The 16,170-nt window shown below is 43.1% G+C and overlaps 1 protein-coding gene across 1 annotated transcript in view; it reads left to right on the top strand.

Annotated features, from left to right (window-relative positions):
* Positions 1-16,170, top strand: part of ptprsa (protein tyrosine phosphatase receptor type Sa) — a 454,642-nt gene that overhangs the window by 375,647 nt on the left and 62,825 nt on the right. Inside the window, 1 exon segment of the mRNA XM_071342488.1 lies at positions 14,310-14,407. Within this exon segment, the coding sequence (XP_071198589.1) occupies positions 14,310-14,407 (98 nt within the window).

Genomic DNA, 16,170 nt, shown 5'->3' with positions numbered 1-16,170 from the left:
CATACTCCAGTACACTTGAAGGGCCCTCCAGTACAACCCAATGGAACGTAATGTCCTCAAGCCCATGCCTGCACATTGACCCCAGCCTTGGGTTAGCATGGAATCTGTTTTAGATTAGAATTCAGATGCTAAACTAGGCTGTGTGTGTGTGTGTGTGTGTGTGTGTGTGTGTGTGTGTGTGTGTGTGTGTGTGTGTGTGTGTGTGTGTGTGTGTGTGTGTGTGTGTGTGTGTGTGTGTGTGTGTGTGTGTGTGTGTGTGTGTGTGTGTGTGTGTGTGTGTGTGTGTGTGTGTGTGGCTCTGGTCACGTGATGACTGAGCTGGCGCCCTCTCGTCATTATCTTTAGGTTTATGCTCCGGGTCCGTCTTCAGATTTGTCATTATCTTAAGGTTTGTACTCCAGGTCTGTCTCCAGACTTGCCTGGCTAGTGAAGCACAACTTAGTGGATATCTGTCGTCTCCCCCCTCCAAGCCCGCCCCACCCCCCATCTATAGCTGTTAGCTCTCTCTCTTTCTATGTCTCGCTGTCTATGTCTCTCTCTTTTCCTCTCTGTCTTTATTTCTCTCTCTTGCTCTCTCTTTCCTCTCCAAATCCAAATTCCATAAGTCTGGGCTCTCGTTTTGCCAGTTCCTAGAGAATAACATTTTCTTCCTGCCAAGCCCATTGTAGGGAGGCTGACTTTCTCTACCAGGCCTGCAGGAGAATACCCTGCTCTTCCTGCCAAGCCCTCTGGAGGAAGGCTGACTTTCTCTACCAGGCCTGCAAGAGAATACCCTTATCTTCCTGCCAAGCCCTCTGAAGAGAGGCTGACTTCCTCTACCAGGCCTTCAGGAGCATACCCTGCCTTGCTTACACACATAGCTTTGCATCCGAAACTGCCTCGTCCTCTTGTGTTTAACTACCTTTTCTTCCCACAAGTCCACGAAAGCAGGCTCACACACACACGTCTTCACCCCTTCACCCCTCATCTGCTTCATCCCCCTCTCTCTGAACTCGTCTGCTGGCTCCATGACCCCCTCTTCATCCCTCTCTCATCCCCCTCACAGACGCTCTTCTTGTCTCTTCATTTTCAATTATTGAGTCAGATTCTCACATCAGGGAAGCCTGACCAGATGATTTACGGGATGTGTTATGTCATGTGTTATGGCATGTGTTATGCCATGTGTTATGCCATGTGTTATGTCATGTGTTATGTCTTGTGTTATATTTAAGCAATAAGGCCCGAGGGGGTGTGGTATATGGCCAATATACTCTGCATTGCGTCGTGCCAAGAACAGCCCTTAGCCGTGGTATATTGGCAATATACCACAAACCCCCGAGATGCCTTGTTATTCTTATAAACTGGTTACCAACGTAATTAGAGCAGTATAAAGAAATGTATGACAAAACATCTGATATACCACGGCTTTCAGCCAATCAGCATTCAGGGCTCGAACCACCCAGTTTATAATGTGTTATATCTGGTGTTATGTCTTGTGTAGTAGCTGCTGGTCAAATATGACAGTTTTTCCATTTCCTGAAAATAAGATGTTGAAGATACAAGGTTTTCTTCCGACAGTGAACATTTTTACTCAAATTGTTGTTCTCCTTATGGGGTTTGAGGGCTTACAGTTAGCCACAATATTCAACGCTAAAAAGGAGTTAACGTACTCAGGTTTTCACCACCAAGTGCCCTTGCAGTGTGCTGCATTGCAGCACTGGGCTACTGTGTCTTAGTGGCCCAGAGTTCTTGAATAGAATGCTTTTGTGGCCCAGAAACTGAACTCTGAACTCTCCTTTCCTGTCCAGAGTAATGGGCAGCTGCAGTGCCATTCTTCAGTGACCTCACATTGACCAAACAGACAAGGTGTGAGGACGACTTCCACAGATGGCTCTCCTTCTGCCTGAGTAGAAAGACAGACACAGACCTAAGAGGGTGTAGCTGCGACACAGCCTTTACTGTCGTGGATCGTCTCGACAGACAGTGAACTGTCACAAGTGTTTCCCTTAACTCCAGCTCATCAGCCCAGACTATACAAGTGTTGGCGAAATATGCAGATGCTTTTACACAACTTCCACTAGCAATACCTCTCTCACAGACGTCTGGACAAATGGGCTTTTCATTTTACAAAATAAATATAGCCGTTTTCCTTCCTTTCTTTCTGTCGCCCTCTTTTATGATGCCAACCGTCTTACCTTATGTAAGAGAAACAAAATCAATTTCTGACTCACTCCTGGTTATGACTGCTGAGGCCAGGAGGCTTTATACAGGAGTTTCAATCGAGCAAGAGTGATGGACACCCGTGGCAAACAAACAACTCTCGCTGCCACCGCGACACTGATTGGAATTTGCCGGTGGGTGGGAGGAGGGTCAGGGTGTACTGCTGAAAGTGTGTGGCCTACTTTCCCCCTGCCAGACACTCAGGACCCCCCCCCCCCCCCCTGAGAAGGACCTCAGAGGAGAACCACCATGTTGCCTGTACAAAAGAACACAAAGATCAGAGACTAATAACATTGGTAAACATTTTGTGAATAAGTGAAGGGTTGAGATACTTTTGTCTCTCTCTGTATGTGTTTCTTCAACTGTTTTATTTTTAGGTTCAGTATTTTCATAGACTTGTTTTTGTTTATATTGTACGTTTGCTATCCTTCACAGATTCTGGTCTGAGCAGTCCTCTATGTGAAGCCGATTTTGACTATGAAAGTTAGTCCGCATTTAGCTCCTGTGTTTATCCTCTCACATTATTTTAGATTTTCTAGCACTTCCCCCATTTACAAAGTTTATTTCCCACATGTTGTAATTTCAGCACGAATTTCCTTTTTTTGTAGGCCAGCTGTTTTTCACTTTGGTTGTATTTTCAGTTGTGATATTCTCACAGAGCTGTTTGGCTGCGCATTAATCCGGTATACGTAACCTCTGCTATCACTTCTGCTGATGTAGAGAAATTGGGTTTTTACAGGAGTTCTGTCTTCTCACGCCCCTCCCTCCCTCCCTCCCTCCCCTCCCTCCCTCCCTCCCTCCCTCCCTCCCTCCCTCCCTCCCTCCCTCCTTCCTTCCTTTCCTCCCTCCCTCCCGCCACCATTGCTCTAATTCCAATCTGAACTGACAGGATCTTTCTGCATTCTGCTAGATAACGAGCAGAATTAATTAAAGACCCTGGCAAACAATGGTTCGACATTTGATCGCCTCTCGCGGAAAAGGAGCAACGAAGAAAAAAAGAGGAACACGTTTGTTCCCTCCAACTCTCAGACACACAGAGTGTCTTTTATAATAAACATTTAGAAACAGGCTCCCCCTAGTGGCCAGGGCTATCAAAAGGAAACAGGCTCCCCCTAGTGGCCAGGGCTATCAAAAGGAAACAGGCTCCCCCTAGTGGCCAGGGCTATCAAAAGGAAACAGGCTCCCCCTAGTGGCCAGGGCTATCAAAAGGAAACAGGCTCCCCCTAGTGGCCAGGGCTATCAAAAGGAAACAGGCTCCCCCTAGTGGCCAGGGCTATCAAAAGGAAACAGGCTCCCCCAAGTGGCCAGGGCTATCAAAAGGAAACAGGCTCCCCCTAGTGGCCAGGGCTATCAAAAGGAATTAGGCTCCCCCTAGTGGCCAGGGCTATCAAAAGGAAACAGGCTCCCCCCGAGTGGCCAAGGCTATCAAAAGGAATCATTATTTCCCAGGCGTATCGACTGCGGCTCTGAGATTGGAAATGTGTAATTAGACGCTAGTTGTGTTTTTCAGAGCCAACTGATCTCAGCTGTTGATTGCTGGGCGGAAACGGACGACTTCCATATTGGAGGATGGGCGGGGGGGTAGAGTTGAGAAAGAGGGAGGGGGGGACAACAACTTGTCCTTGAGAGAATTTGCATGCAATTGGCTCGAGTCAATACACACAGTGGAGACTGCTGCTGCTGCGTATAAAGAAGAAAATGGATAAGAAAACAAATTGGATGCGATCAACTCGTTTGTCTTTGGCAGGCCCAAGAACAATACTGATTGTGTGAGTTAAGCGTTAAGCAAAGGAAGGATGGAAAATGACATTGCTTTGCAAACCACAGGGACAGAAAGACATTCACAAATGGACGTGCTTAGCCATGCCGTAGAAAACAGGCGTGCTTAGCCATGCCATAGAAAACAGGCGTGCTTAACCATAGAAAACAGACGTGCTTAGCCATAGAAAACAGACGTGCTTAGCCATAGAAAACAGACGTGCTTAGCCATAGAAAACAGACGTGCTTAGCCATAGAAAAAGGAAAAAACAATATGGGCCCTGGACAGAAGTTATGTACTATACAGTGAATTGGGTGCCATTTCAGATGCAGCCCCACTCTTTGTGTTGATACAGAGAATGTTTTGTCAAGATGAAAACAGACTACAAATGCCGTTTCTTGGAGCTTCCAGTAGGGTACGTTCATTACCTAACTCACAACTGTCTCCATATTAACCAACTCTGAGCACTGTGGGGTGTATTCATAAAACCCTTAGCACCAGGCTAATAGCAGGCTAATAGCCCAAATGAATGGCAGTAAACTTATACTAGACTGCTATTATTTACTATTCCATGCTTTAGTTAAAGTAATGAAGCAGGTATCAATCCAACACTTATTTCTGGTTTAACATATGCTAGTAGGCTACTGTAGGTTACCTTTTGGGCTCCTGAGTGGTGCAGCGGTCTAAGGCACTGCATCTCAATGCAAGGTGCGTCACTTCAGTCCCAGGTTCAAATCCAGGCTGTATCACATCCGGCTGTGATTGGGAGTCCCATAGGGTGGTGCACAATTGGCCCAGCGTCGGCTGGGGTAGGCCGTCATTGTAAAGAAGAATTTGTTCTTAACTGACTTGCCCAGTTAAATAAAGGTTAAATAAAAAACTATATATCCCATGTTACAGTTCCTCTCTCCAAACCAAACAGTTAAACTGCAGGTGCTAGCGCTGTCCTGGACTTTATTTTATTGTATTGAAACTTTATTTAACTTACATTACATCTGAGACAGTACTTTTGGCTGTAGATAGGTACGGAGGTGGCCTACTAAGTGTTTGAGTACACACTCTCTGTAACTAAAACACTGAGAGCACACTTCTTTTGGTCTCTCTAACAAGCTGCTATAGTTTTTTTTTCTTCAAGGCGAAAAGAAGCAGAGGTAGCGTCCTCATTTGCATACCCATCTGTTCTTTTCACTTATAGCTGGTGTTACCTTTTCCGTTATAGCTGGTGGGAAAAATAATTGACAGTCTAAGTTCATTTGCGGTGCAGAATTCTTCCCTTTTTTAACCCGCGTTCGGTCTTTATAAATGCACAATCCAACGATGATTAATAACAACATGTTTCCAGGCGATGCCAGAGGAGAGCAGCGTGCAAAGTTATTTAAGTCAAAAAACTGATGTGTGAGCAAACAAATTAAAGAGCTTGTCAAAATGCATCTATACCACGGGGGCTTGCTAATACTGTTCTCCCCATGCAAGGCTTTGTCTATTGAATAAACTTAAAGCCAGACTCATTAAGTCTCATTTACATATTTAGTATTCATGAAATATCAAACTGTCTTGGCGACAAAACAAAACCAGTCAAGACATAATGTAAACAAATCCAGGCCAGGCATAATGTAAACAAATCCAGGCCAGGCATAATGTAAACAAATCCAGGCCAGGCATAATGTAAACAAATCCAGGCCAGGCATAATGTAAACAAATCCAGGCCAGACATAATGTAAACAAACCCAGGTCAGACGTCATAACCTGCTCTATCTGAGAGTTCTCAAGCGGCTGCTGGGCCAGCCACCCTTCCATCAGTCAGTATCACACAGCTGGGCCAGCCACCCTTCCATCAGTCAGTATCACACAGCTGGGCCAGCCACCCTTCCATCAGTCAGTATCACACAGCTTGTGTTCTCGTTTGCTTGTAGCCTACAGGCATGTAAGGTACTCTACTGTATTGTAACATGTTCATTTACAAGTGGAGTCAGCTATTAACGTTACAGCAGTAAAAGGTCATTCTAGCGGTTAAGAGCGTTAGGCCAGTAACCGAAAGGTTGCTGGTTCAAATCCCGAGCCGACTAGGTGTAAATCTGTCAATGTGCCCTTGAGCAAGGCACTTAAACCTAATTGCTACTGTAAGTCGCTCTGGATAAGAGCGTCTACACAATGACTAAAATGTAAATGTTGGCTGCCTATCAACGGTAAGGAGGATACCTAGTCAGTTGTACAACTGAATGCCTTCAACTGAAATATGTAATCTGCATTTAACCCAACCCTTCTGAATCAGAGGTGCAGGGATACTGCCTTAATCGACATCCATTTTTACCTTGTCAGCGTGAAGATTCGATGCAGCAACTTTTCGGTTACTGGCCCAACGCTCTAACCGCTCGGCTACCTGCTGCCATAGCGACATTATCTGCTTGATCTCTTGCAGTGCAAACACCTGCCTGGAAAAGTCGACTCTCAGCAACTATAGGGTTGAATTGTAAAATAAATTTGCCATCAAAAGTTTGCAATAGTAAATTCAACATCCAAGAGGAAAACTACTAGCCGGCTAGCATCTCCAGCAAAGTTTGCAACTAACATGCTGACCAGAGCGCTTGTGCGCATGTTGAGTTTTTTTCTGCCCACACCAGATGCGATGAAATCAAATGTTGTTTGTCACATGCGCCGAATACAACAGGACACGCAGGTTGAAATATCAAAACGAACTCTGAACCAACTATATTAATTTGGGGACAGGACAAAAAGCATTCAACATTTATGGCAATTTAGCTAGCTAACTAGCTTGCTGTTGCTAGCTAATTTGTAATGGGATATAAACATTGGGTTGTCCTGTACTCCGACAATTAATCCACAGATAAAAGGGTCAACCGAGTATGTTTCTAGTAATCTCTCCTCCTTCAGGCTTCTTCGTCTTCTTTGGACTTTATATGCCAGTTGGCAACCAACTTTAAGGTGAATTACTACTACCAACTGGACTGGAGTGTGGACCTCAGTTCATCTTTCAATCATCCACGTGGGTATATGCTCCTAAAAACCAATGAGGAGATGTCACATGGGTATATGCGCCTAAAATCCAATGAGGAGATGGGAGAGGCGGGACTTGCAGTGCGTCAAGCGTCACAAATAGAAGCAAGTTCTATTTTAGCGCCTGGCTACGCAGATGAAAGCTGATACGCGCAATCAGTGTGGGTGCTAAGATTGAATAATATATATGTGTACATATATTTTGCAGCTCTTTATTATCTAGCTATAACTGGCATGTTCACGTGTCTCAACTGACCATGACCTCACCACCTGGGTGGTCTTAACCAATCATAGCGCAGTATGATAAAGCGGTAAAATGCATGCAATTACAATTCAGTGTGTTTACACATATGAATATTACACGTTTATTTGTCTGTAGGCTAATCACCCGCCGGTAGCTAGCTTGCTTCCTTTATCAGTAGACAGAGCTGGCTTTCGTGATTATTAACCATAGTGTCCTGCACGCGGGATACAAAAATATGGTGCAGCTAGCTAAAGAATATTCTCAATCCCTTGCTGAATCAAAATCACCCACAATTCCTTAAGAAGCTCAAGTTAGCAAACATCAACGCAACTTTGTAACAACAGACCCGCGCTCCTACGCATCATCAGCTGTCAGACACAGACCGACGCACAGACCAGCTGATCGCTAGGAGCCAATATTACACTTTTATTCTGTATCACTCAACTCTCATTTATAATGAGTCTTGTAATGAGAGGGATATAGCTAGATATACGGCATGTATTGATGATGTGTTGTCGTGGATGGATCAGAGGAACAAGAGAAATGATCAATACGCCTATGTGTCATAATTACATGGAGAAATCGAATTTGGAAAGAAAGCTGCTGTATTTATAATTCATAAAACCTTAATTTTTATCACTTTAAAGTGACACAAATGGCAAATTCATATTTAATCTATACATTTTGAGATGTATAAAACCAGTAAAAACAAGTGACATTTTATTTGGGACTTACTATAAGTATGTATTTAACCTCTTAAATGTAACTACATGTCATCTAAAATGTAATCTATGTAATCCCCGAAAGTAATTATTTATCATGAGGGGACCATAAACAATAACTAGTAATGCTGCATACTATTTTTTTTTTCCTGGTAAAAATAGTTATACATTGCTGAGGTGTAGTCCCTTTTGAGGACATAAGCTCAAGTACAGTACACAGTACCTTCCTTGTAACTGTAAAATACGTATTTGTATGTTTATAATAAATAATTGAGGAGAACAGTTCTTATAAGAATCTTAAGAAGGCTGTTTCATTTGGCCTCACAAAGGATTGTCAGATTGGTTCACTTATCGAATCAACTAAGGCATGCTATTACTGTGTATATAATCAGTGTTTGAATTGAGCCGGTGCTCGCACCTCTAATTTTTAAGCACTTCACTACCGGCATCTCTTATGCTCTAAAATAGTCAGAACTACTGTTGGATAACTGGGTTATTTACTCAGTCAGTGGGTCTTTACAGGATCCACCTTTTATTCTTGTTATGTTGACATTCTTTCTCAACCATTCCTCTAACACAACACAGCATGTCCATTCATCAACTAGAACGGTACCGTTCAGTGCCTCAACCTCCATTAGTCCCAGTGGCTTTCGAAAGTATTCACCCTTTTTTTCCTATTTTATTGCATTTTTCCTATTTTATTGTCTTACAACCTGGAATTAAAATTGATTTTGGGGGGTTGCATCATTTGATTTACACAACATGCCTACCACTTTGAAGATGCAACAAGCAAGAAACAAAGAAGAAATAAGACCAAAGAAATTAAAACTTGAGCGTGGGTAACTATTCCCCCCCAAAGTCAATACTTTGTAGAGCCACCTTTTGCAGCAATTACAGCTGCAGGTCTCTTGGGGTATGTCTCTATAAGCTTGGCACATCTAGCCACTGGGACTTGCCCATTCTTCAAGGCAAAACTGCTCCAGCTCCTTCAAGTTGGATGGGTTCCGCTGGTGTACAGCAATCTTTAAGTCATACCACAGGTTCTCAATTGGATTGAGGTCTGGGCTTTGACTAGGCCATTCCAAGACATTTCCCCTTAAACTACTTGAGTGTTGCTTTAGCAGTATGCTTAGGGTCATTGTCCTGTTGGAAGGTGAACCTCCGTCCCGGTCTCAAATCTCTGGAAGACTGAAACAGGTTTCCCTCAAGAATTTCTGTGTATTTAGCGCCATCCATCGTTCCTTCAATTCTGACCAGTTTCCCAGTCCCTGCCGATGAAAAACATCTCCACCGCATGATGCTGCCACCACGATGCTTCACTGTGGGGATGGTGTCTCGGGGTGATGAGAGGTGTTGCTTTTGTGCCAGACATAGCGTTTTCCTTGATGGCCAAAAAGCTCAAATTTAGTCTCATCTGACCAGAGTACTTTCTTCCATATGTTTGGGGAGTCTCCCACATGTCTTTTGGCAAACACAAAATGTGTTTTCTTATTTTGTTCTTTAAGCAATGGCTCTTTCTGGCCACTCTTCCGTAAAGCCCAGCTCTCTGGAGTATACGGCTGAAAGTTGTCCTATGGACAGATACACGGATCTCCGCTGTGGAGCTTTCCAGCTCCTTCAGGGTTATCTTTGGTCTGTTTGTTGCACTCTCTGATTAATGCCCTCCTTGCCTGGTCCGTGAGTTTTGGTGGGCGGCCCTCTCTTGGCAAGTTTGTTGTGGTGCCGTATTCTTTACATTTTTTAATAATGGATTTAATGGTGCTCCGTGGGATGTTCAAAGTTTCAGATATTTTTTTATAACCCAACCCTGATCTGTACTTCTCCACAACTTTGTCCCTGACCTGTTTGGAGAGCTCCTTGGTCTTCATGGTGCTGCTTGCTTAGTGATGTTGCAGACTCTGGGGCCTAACAGAACCGGTGTATATATACTGAGCTCATGTGAGAGATCATGTGACACTTAGATTGCACACAGGTGGACTTTATTTAACTAATTATGTGACTTCTGAAGGTAATTGGTTGCACCAGATCTTATTTCAGGCTTCATAGTCAAGGGGGTGAATCCAAATGCACTTTTCCGTTTTACATTTTTTTGAATTTTTTAAAACAAGTCATTTTTTTCATTTTACTTCACCAATTTGGACTATTTTGTGTATGTCCATTACATGAAATCCAAATAAAAATCAATTTAAATTACAGGTTGTAATGCAACAAAATAGGAAAAACGCCAAGGGGGATGAATACTTTTGCAGGTTACTGTACAAGTCCTTAACTTTTACTTGGTACTCATCCCGGATCCGGGAGCACCCCCCACAGTAAAAAAGCTGACTAGCATAGCCTAGCATAGCGTCACAAGTAAATACAAGCATCTAAATATCATTAAATCACAAGTCCAAGACACCAGATGAAAGATACAGATCTTGTGAATCCAGCCATCATTTCTGATTTTTAAAATGTTTTACAGGGAAGACACAATATGTAAATCTATTAGCTAACCACGTTAGCAAAAGACACCACTTTTTTTACTCCACCAGTTTTTTACTCCATCAGTAGCTATCACTAATTCGACTAAATAAAGATATATATAGCCACTAACCAAGAAACAACTTCATAAGATGACAGTCTGATAACATATTTATGGTATAGCATATGTTTTTTTAGAAAAATGTGCATTTTTCAGGTATAAATCACAGTTCTACATTGCAGCTGCAATCTGAAATAGCGTTGGAAGCAGCCAGAATAATTACAGAGACCGACGTCAATTACCAAAATACTCATCCTAAAACATTTCTGAAAAATACACAGCCTACAGCAATTGAAAGACACAGATCTTGTGAATCCAGGCATCATTTCTGATTTTTAAAATGTTTTACAGGGAAGACACAATATGTAAATCTATTAGCTAACCACGATAGCAAAAGACACAACCTTTTTTCTCCACCATTTTTTTCCTGCATCAGTAGCTATCACTAATTCGACTAAATAAAGATATATATAGCCACTAACCAAGAAACAACTTCATAAGATGACAGTCTGATAACATATTTATGGTATAGCATATGTTTTTTTTGAAAAATTTGCATATTTCAGGTATAAATCACAGTTCTACATTGCAGCTGCAATCTGAAATAGCGTTGGAAGCAGCCGGAATAATTACAGAGACCGACGTCAATTACCAAAATACTCATCCTAAAACATTTCTGAAAAATACACAGCTTACAGCAATCGAAAGACACAGATCTTGTGAATCCAGACAATATTTCAGATTTTCTAAGTGTTTTACAGCGAAAACACAATATATCGTTATATTAGCATACCACATGAGCTAACATCACCCCAGCATTGAATCAATGCAAAAGGGGCGATAACGTTATCGCCACCAAAATATATTAATTTTTTCACTAACCTTCTCAGAATTCTTCAGATGACAGTCCTGTAACATCATATTACACAATGCATATAGAGTTTGTTCGAAAATGTGCATATTTAGCATCACAAATCGTGGTTATGCAATGTAATCTGTCAAAACATGGCATGCATTCTGGCCGGCGCCATCTTGGAAAGGCACCTATGTTTACGATTATTTATCGATTAGATTGACTAAAAAAATACAGGTTGGACAGCTAATGAAAGATGCATTGGTTATTAATGCAACCGCTGATTTAGATTGTTAAAATTAACGTTACTAGACATACATTGTGAGTTACAGCCAGACTAGTGCCGCAAAAAATGGCCGACAACTGCGTTTACATTTTTCCACATAAATACGGAATAAAATCATAAATAACTCTTACTTTTGGACGAGCTTCCATCAGTATCTTGGGCAATGTGTCCTTTGTCCAAAAGAATCGTTGCTTTGTTGTAAAACGACCTCTTCAACTTCGGAACTAGCAGCTAACGATAGCTACATGGCACACACATGTCCAAATCCTTAAACGCAATACTAAGGAAATTCCGAAAAATAGCAATATACTCGCATAAACTGATATAAATCGGTTTCAAATAACTTCGTTATGATGTTTCTAACACCTATATCGAATTAAATCACAGACGGATAGATCTTTGGTCAATAACGAGAGCTTTTGAGCATGCCATTCTGATGTCCTCCCTTGCGTCCTGGCGAGCGTCCAAAAGAAGGGACATCTCACTCCATTGCCTTTTATAAACTCTGAGAAACACGTAGAGACGCCATTCCACTTCTCATTGGTTACTGACATCCAGGGGAAGGCGGGTGCAGTTCATTTCGATCCATAGGGCACACACAGAGCTTAAAACTGATCCGAGATCAGAGACTATTTTTCAGAGCTTCGCATGTCCTGTCATGATTTTCGCTGTAGAAAGAGTTCTGGTTCACCCACAGACATAATTCAAACGGTTTTAGAAACTAGAGATTGTTTTCTATCCAATAGTAATAATAATATGCATATTGTACGAGCAAGAATTGAGTATGAGGCAGTTTAATTTGGAGATGATATTTTCCAAAGTGGAAACAGCACCCCCTGTATTGAGAAAAGGTTTTAACCAACAATGCAGTTTTAAGAAAAAAAGTGTTAAAGTATTTCCTAAAATAAACTGAAGTTAAAAAAAAAAAGATATATATTTTTAAAGCATCAGTGTGGCAGATGTGTTGTTGCCTACCCTTACCACCTGGGGGCGGCCCGTCAGGAAGTTCAGGATCCAGTTACAGAGGGAGGTGTTTAGTCCCAGGGTCCTTAGCTTAGTGATTAGCTTTGAGGGCACTATGGAACGCTGAGCTGTAGTCAATGAACAGCATTCTCACATAGGTGTTCCTTTTGTACATGTGTGAAAGAGCAGTGTGGAGTGCAATAGAGGTTGCATCATCTGTGGATCTGTTGTGGTGGTATGCAAATTGGAGTGGGTCTAGTGTTTCAGGGATAATGGTGTTGATGTGAGCCATGACCATCCTTTCAATATCTAGGTTAGTTGGAAAGATGGTAGTGGTGGCAGAGTGCCACAGACACTGTGCATGAATTGCCTCCAACCGACTGCGCAGGTTCTGACATTTTGGGTGGTGTTGGGACTGATGAGTGGCGTCCATCTTAAGGGCCCATTGTTTTGGCTGATTGTTTGGGAGGCCCAGCGGACAGCCATAAAAGGTTGTCTGTGAGTGATCCTAGCGTTTGTGAGCAATCCTAGCATCATGCTTTCTTACCCTGGCTGACTTATGTGGAGCATCTCACTAACCCCTGACCTTTGACCCCTAACCTTTGACCCCTCTAACCCTGTCCAATGGGGATGGGGCCCTCTCTTGAAGAAACATTGTAGCACAGGCTTGGTAGATATACCAACTCAGTGGCCTTTCTGCCCTGAGATTGGAAGTTTTAAGAGTACAACCCCGACCCGATGCTTCTCTTCTTGGCACTCAGCATTAAGGAGATAGATTGGGGGTACACGCTACAGAAACGGGTAGATAACTAGTGTATCTAGTTCATATACTGTAGATGTAGATGCACTTGATTGTGGCAAAAGTTAGACTGCATGTTCATATCTAAATATATTTTTCAATAAACAAGAGGCAGATGGGAAATGAGACTGTACGGTGTTATTATGTGTGAAATACCACTACAATGAGGCACTGTTATTTCCGATTTTTTTTAGCTGCATTTTAAATATTTGCACCTCTGGATATATTTTCAAGCTGCTTTTATGCTATTGTTAATAGCACTTCCTTGTCACAGTGACTCGGTTAAGAGAACACTCTCGTTTCTTTCCTCAAACCCCAGCATAAAAACGAATTCCTTTTGTTTCTGTGCACTGAGGAGTGAAGAGCAATTGATGTCAACATTGCATCCTATTGGTTCAAAAGGCTATAACTCAAGGGGTGTTTTTTTTCTCTCTTATATTATTTTTGCCGTCAAAAACCGAGGTTTGTTTCCTTCCTTGTCTCTGATGCCAAGCTATTAAAAGCTGCGTCTCTCTGTAGACCTTAGAGGAATTAGTCTGGGTTTCTTTCTCACAATAGCAATCACCCATTGGTTATCCTTTATTTTCAGCTCTACGTCATGTGCTGTTACAACTTAGGGGAATAGTAGTGAGTGTAGCCTGGTAAGGGGAATGTTGAGCTCTGGTCTGGTCTCCAATGTATTCCCTAACATCGCCAGTCAACTCCATACGGACAGTGTGTTTGAATTCCAGAATGTTCCCCAGTATTCCCTCCTCCCTGTCCTTTCTCTCTTCCCCCCCCCCCTCTCTGTCTCCACTGCAGCTAGCAGAAACACATTACCCACAACTCCCCATGTCCTGTCATTCTCCAACTTTTGGAGGGTTTTAGCCTCTCACTTTGAATGGCAGCTGTACTGACGCACTTTCTTTCCATCCCTCCTTTCTCTCTCTCCGTCCGTTTGGGGAAAAGGTATGATGAGTCATCCCCCCATCCCCATCGCGGAGCTGGCTGAACACACGGATCTTCTCAAAGCCAACGACAACCTGAAGCTCTCCCAGGAGTATGAGGTGAGTGGGCTAGTCTCTGGTGAGGTGGAATGGTGTAGGGGGAAGTTTTCTCTAGACGCTGATCTTGGATCAGTTTGGTGTTTTTCCAACGAATGATTGAGGTTAGGATTGGGGGAGGTGAAGCTGATCCTAGATCTGTACCTAGGGGAAGGTTTTTACCTTGCTTCTCAGTGAATGAATTGTCTCTCCATCAGCCATCAGTGGTTAACGACAGATGGCATTGTAGTAGCATGTAATATGATCCAAGTTGACGTTGTAATATATAATCACTGTTCCATCACAGCCTCTTCCATTGGGCCCAATATAATGAACCCAGACAGATTCCATTCTATACTTTAAAAGTCCCTCAATGCAATTTCATAATCACACCAGAAATCAATGAGCACATATTCAGTCGCAATGCGCCTAGTGTCACACCAGTCAACTGTTGGTCTGTCAATCCCCATTAAAACTCTAAGCTGTAGAATAGTGGATCTACACACACACACACACACTGGCATGGGGTGAGCATATAGCCGAGCTGTCGGAACCCTGAGTGCAGCCAGAGAAGTTAGAAATGAACCCGATGCTGATTAGAAATAAGGATTGCTGAATCAGCTCTTGTTTGTATACCAGCAACATCCTCTTCCTGTATCCCCTAAATCACATGGGCCATTCTGGCCAATGGCATCAGAGCTGCACCAGGGGGAGTTGTGGGAATCGTAGTACCACAGAAAAGCCTTGCTGCATGGTGGTGGATGTTGGGATAATGACTGCTCGCGGCCATACAGTACATCTTCCTCATGTATCAATCTAGGTTGGGCCGTGTACCAAATGGACATCCCTTCACACTGGCAAGGCTGAGGAAGAGCAGGGCATTGAGTCGTCAGAACACTTTGGTTCAACGTGAAGTTCTTAATTCATTGTTACTTGCGGCTCCTCTCTCTCTCTCTGGCTCGTTCCTCCTCTCCCCACTTGCTCCCCCAGATTTATTTTTTAACCAAATCAAATTGAAAAGTGTAATTGTAATTTTGCTATTTTCTTGATGAATGTCTGCTCATCTGGGCGCCTTCACTTGCCAAGACAAGATTATTCTGGCCTGATTGGTTTTTAAAGCAGGGCGGGTGGGGGGGAGGAGAGGATAGGAGAGAGAAGGAAGGAAGCGAGGAGAGGAGATTGGTTAAAGTTCAGGGCTGCAGTGATGGGGCAGAGTATTAGACACACACACACACTCATGCCTACAAGAAAGTGTTACTACACACAGAACAATCCCCTCAGACTTGGGGACGACCAGACAGAGAAAAAGAGAGAGAAGGGAGGGAGGAGAGGGAGAGAGAAGGGAGGGAGGGAGGAGAGAGAGAAGGGCCCCAGAGACAGGATCTCCTTGTGAAGGGCTGGCTGCCTGTTATTTCACTGTAATGATTGCAGGTAAACTGTTACTTCAGGCTCCCATTTTGACTTTATTTAGCCCCAATCTCTGTTCGCTGCGCCGGGCCCTAACCGAAAACATCCTGCAAGCCAGCGCCAGGAGAGCTCCAGCGCCCGAGAGCGAGCGCCAAATCATAATGGAATACTAAATTACCCTGACAGGAGAATAGAATATTTATCCGTAATTCTGATATTCCGAGCGTGGGTAGGATTTGTCTTGCCAGCAGCGTCGGGCCCAGGAACCTGGTTTATTCTCTCTCTCTCTCGCTCTCTCTCTCCCCCCTAAGGGAAGAGCTGCCACCAACTTCATCAATATTTTTATTACCATTATGCACTGTCTACTTTAATGATCTTGA

Source organism: Salvelinus alpinus, chromosome 15 (genome assembly GCF_045679555.1).
Source record: "Salvelinus alpinus chromosome 15, SLU_Salpinus.1, whole genome shotgun sequence".
NCBI classification, from domain to species: Eukaryota; Metazoa; Chordata; class Actinopteri; order Salmoniformes; family Salmonidae; genus Salvelinus; species Salvelinus alpinus.
Note: the sequence above shows the minus strand (reverse complement) of the source record. Positions and strands in the feature narration are given on the sequence as shown.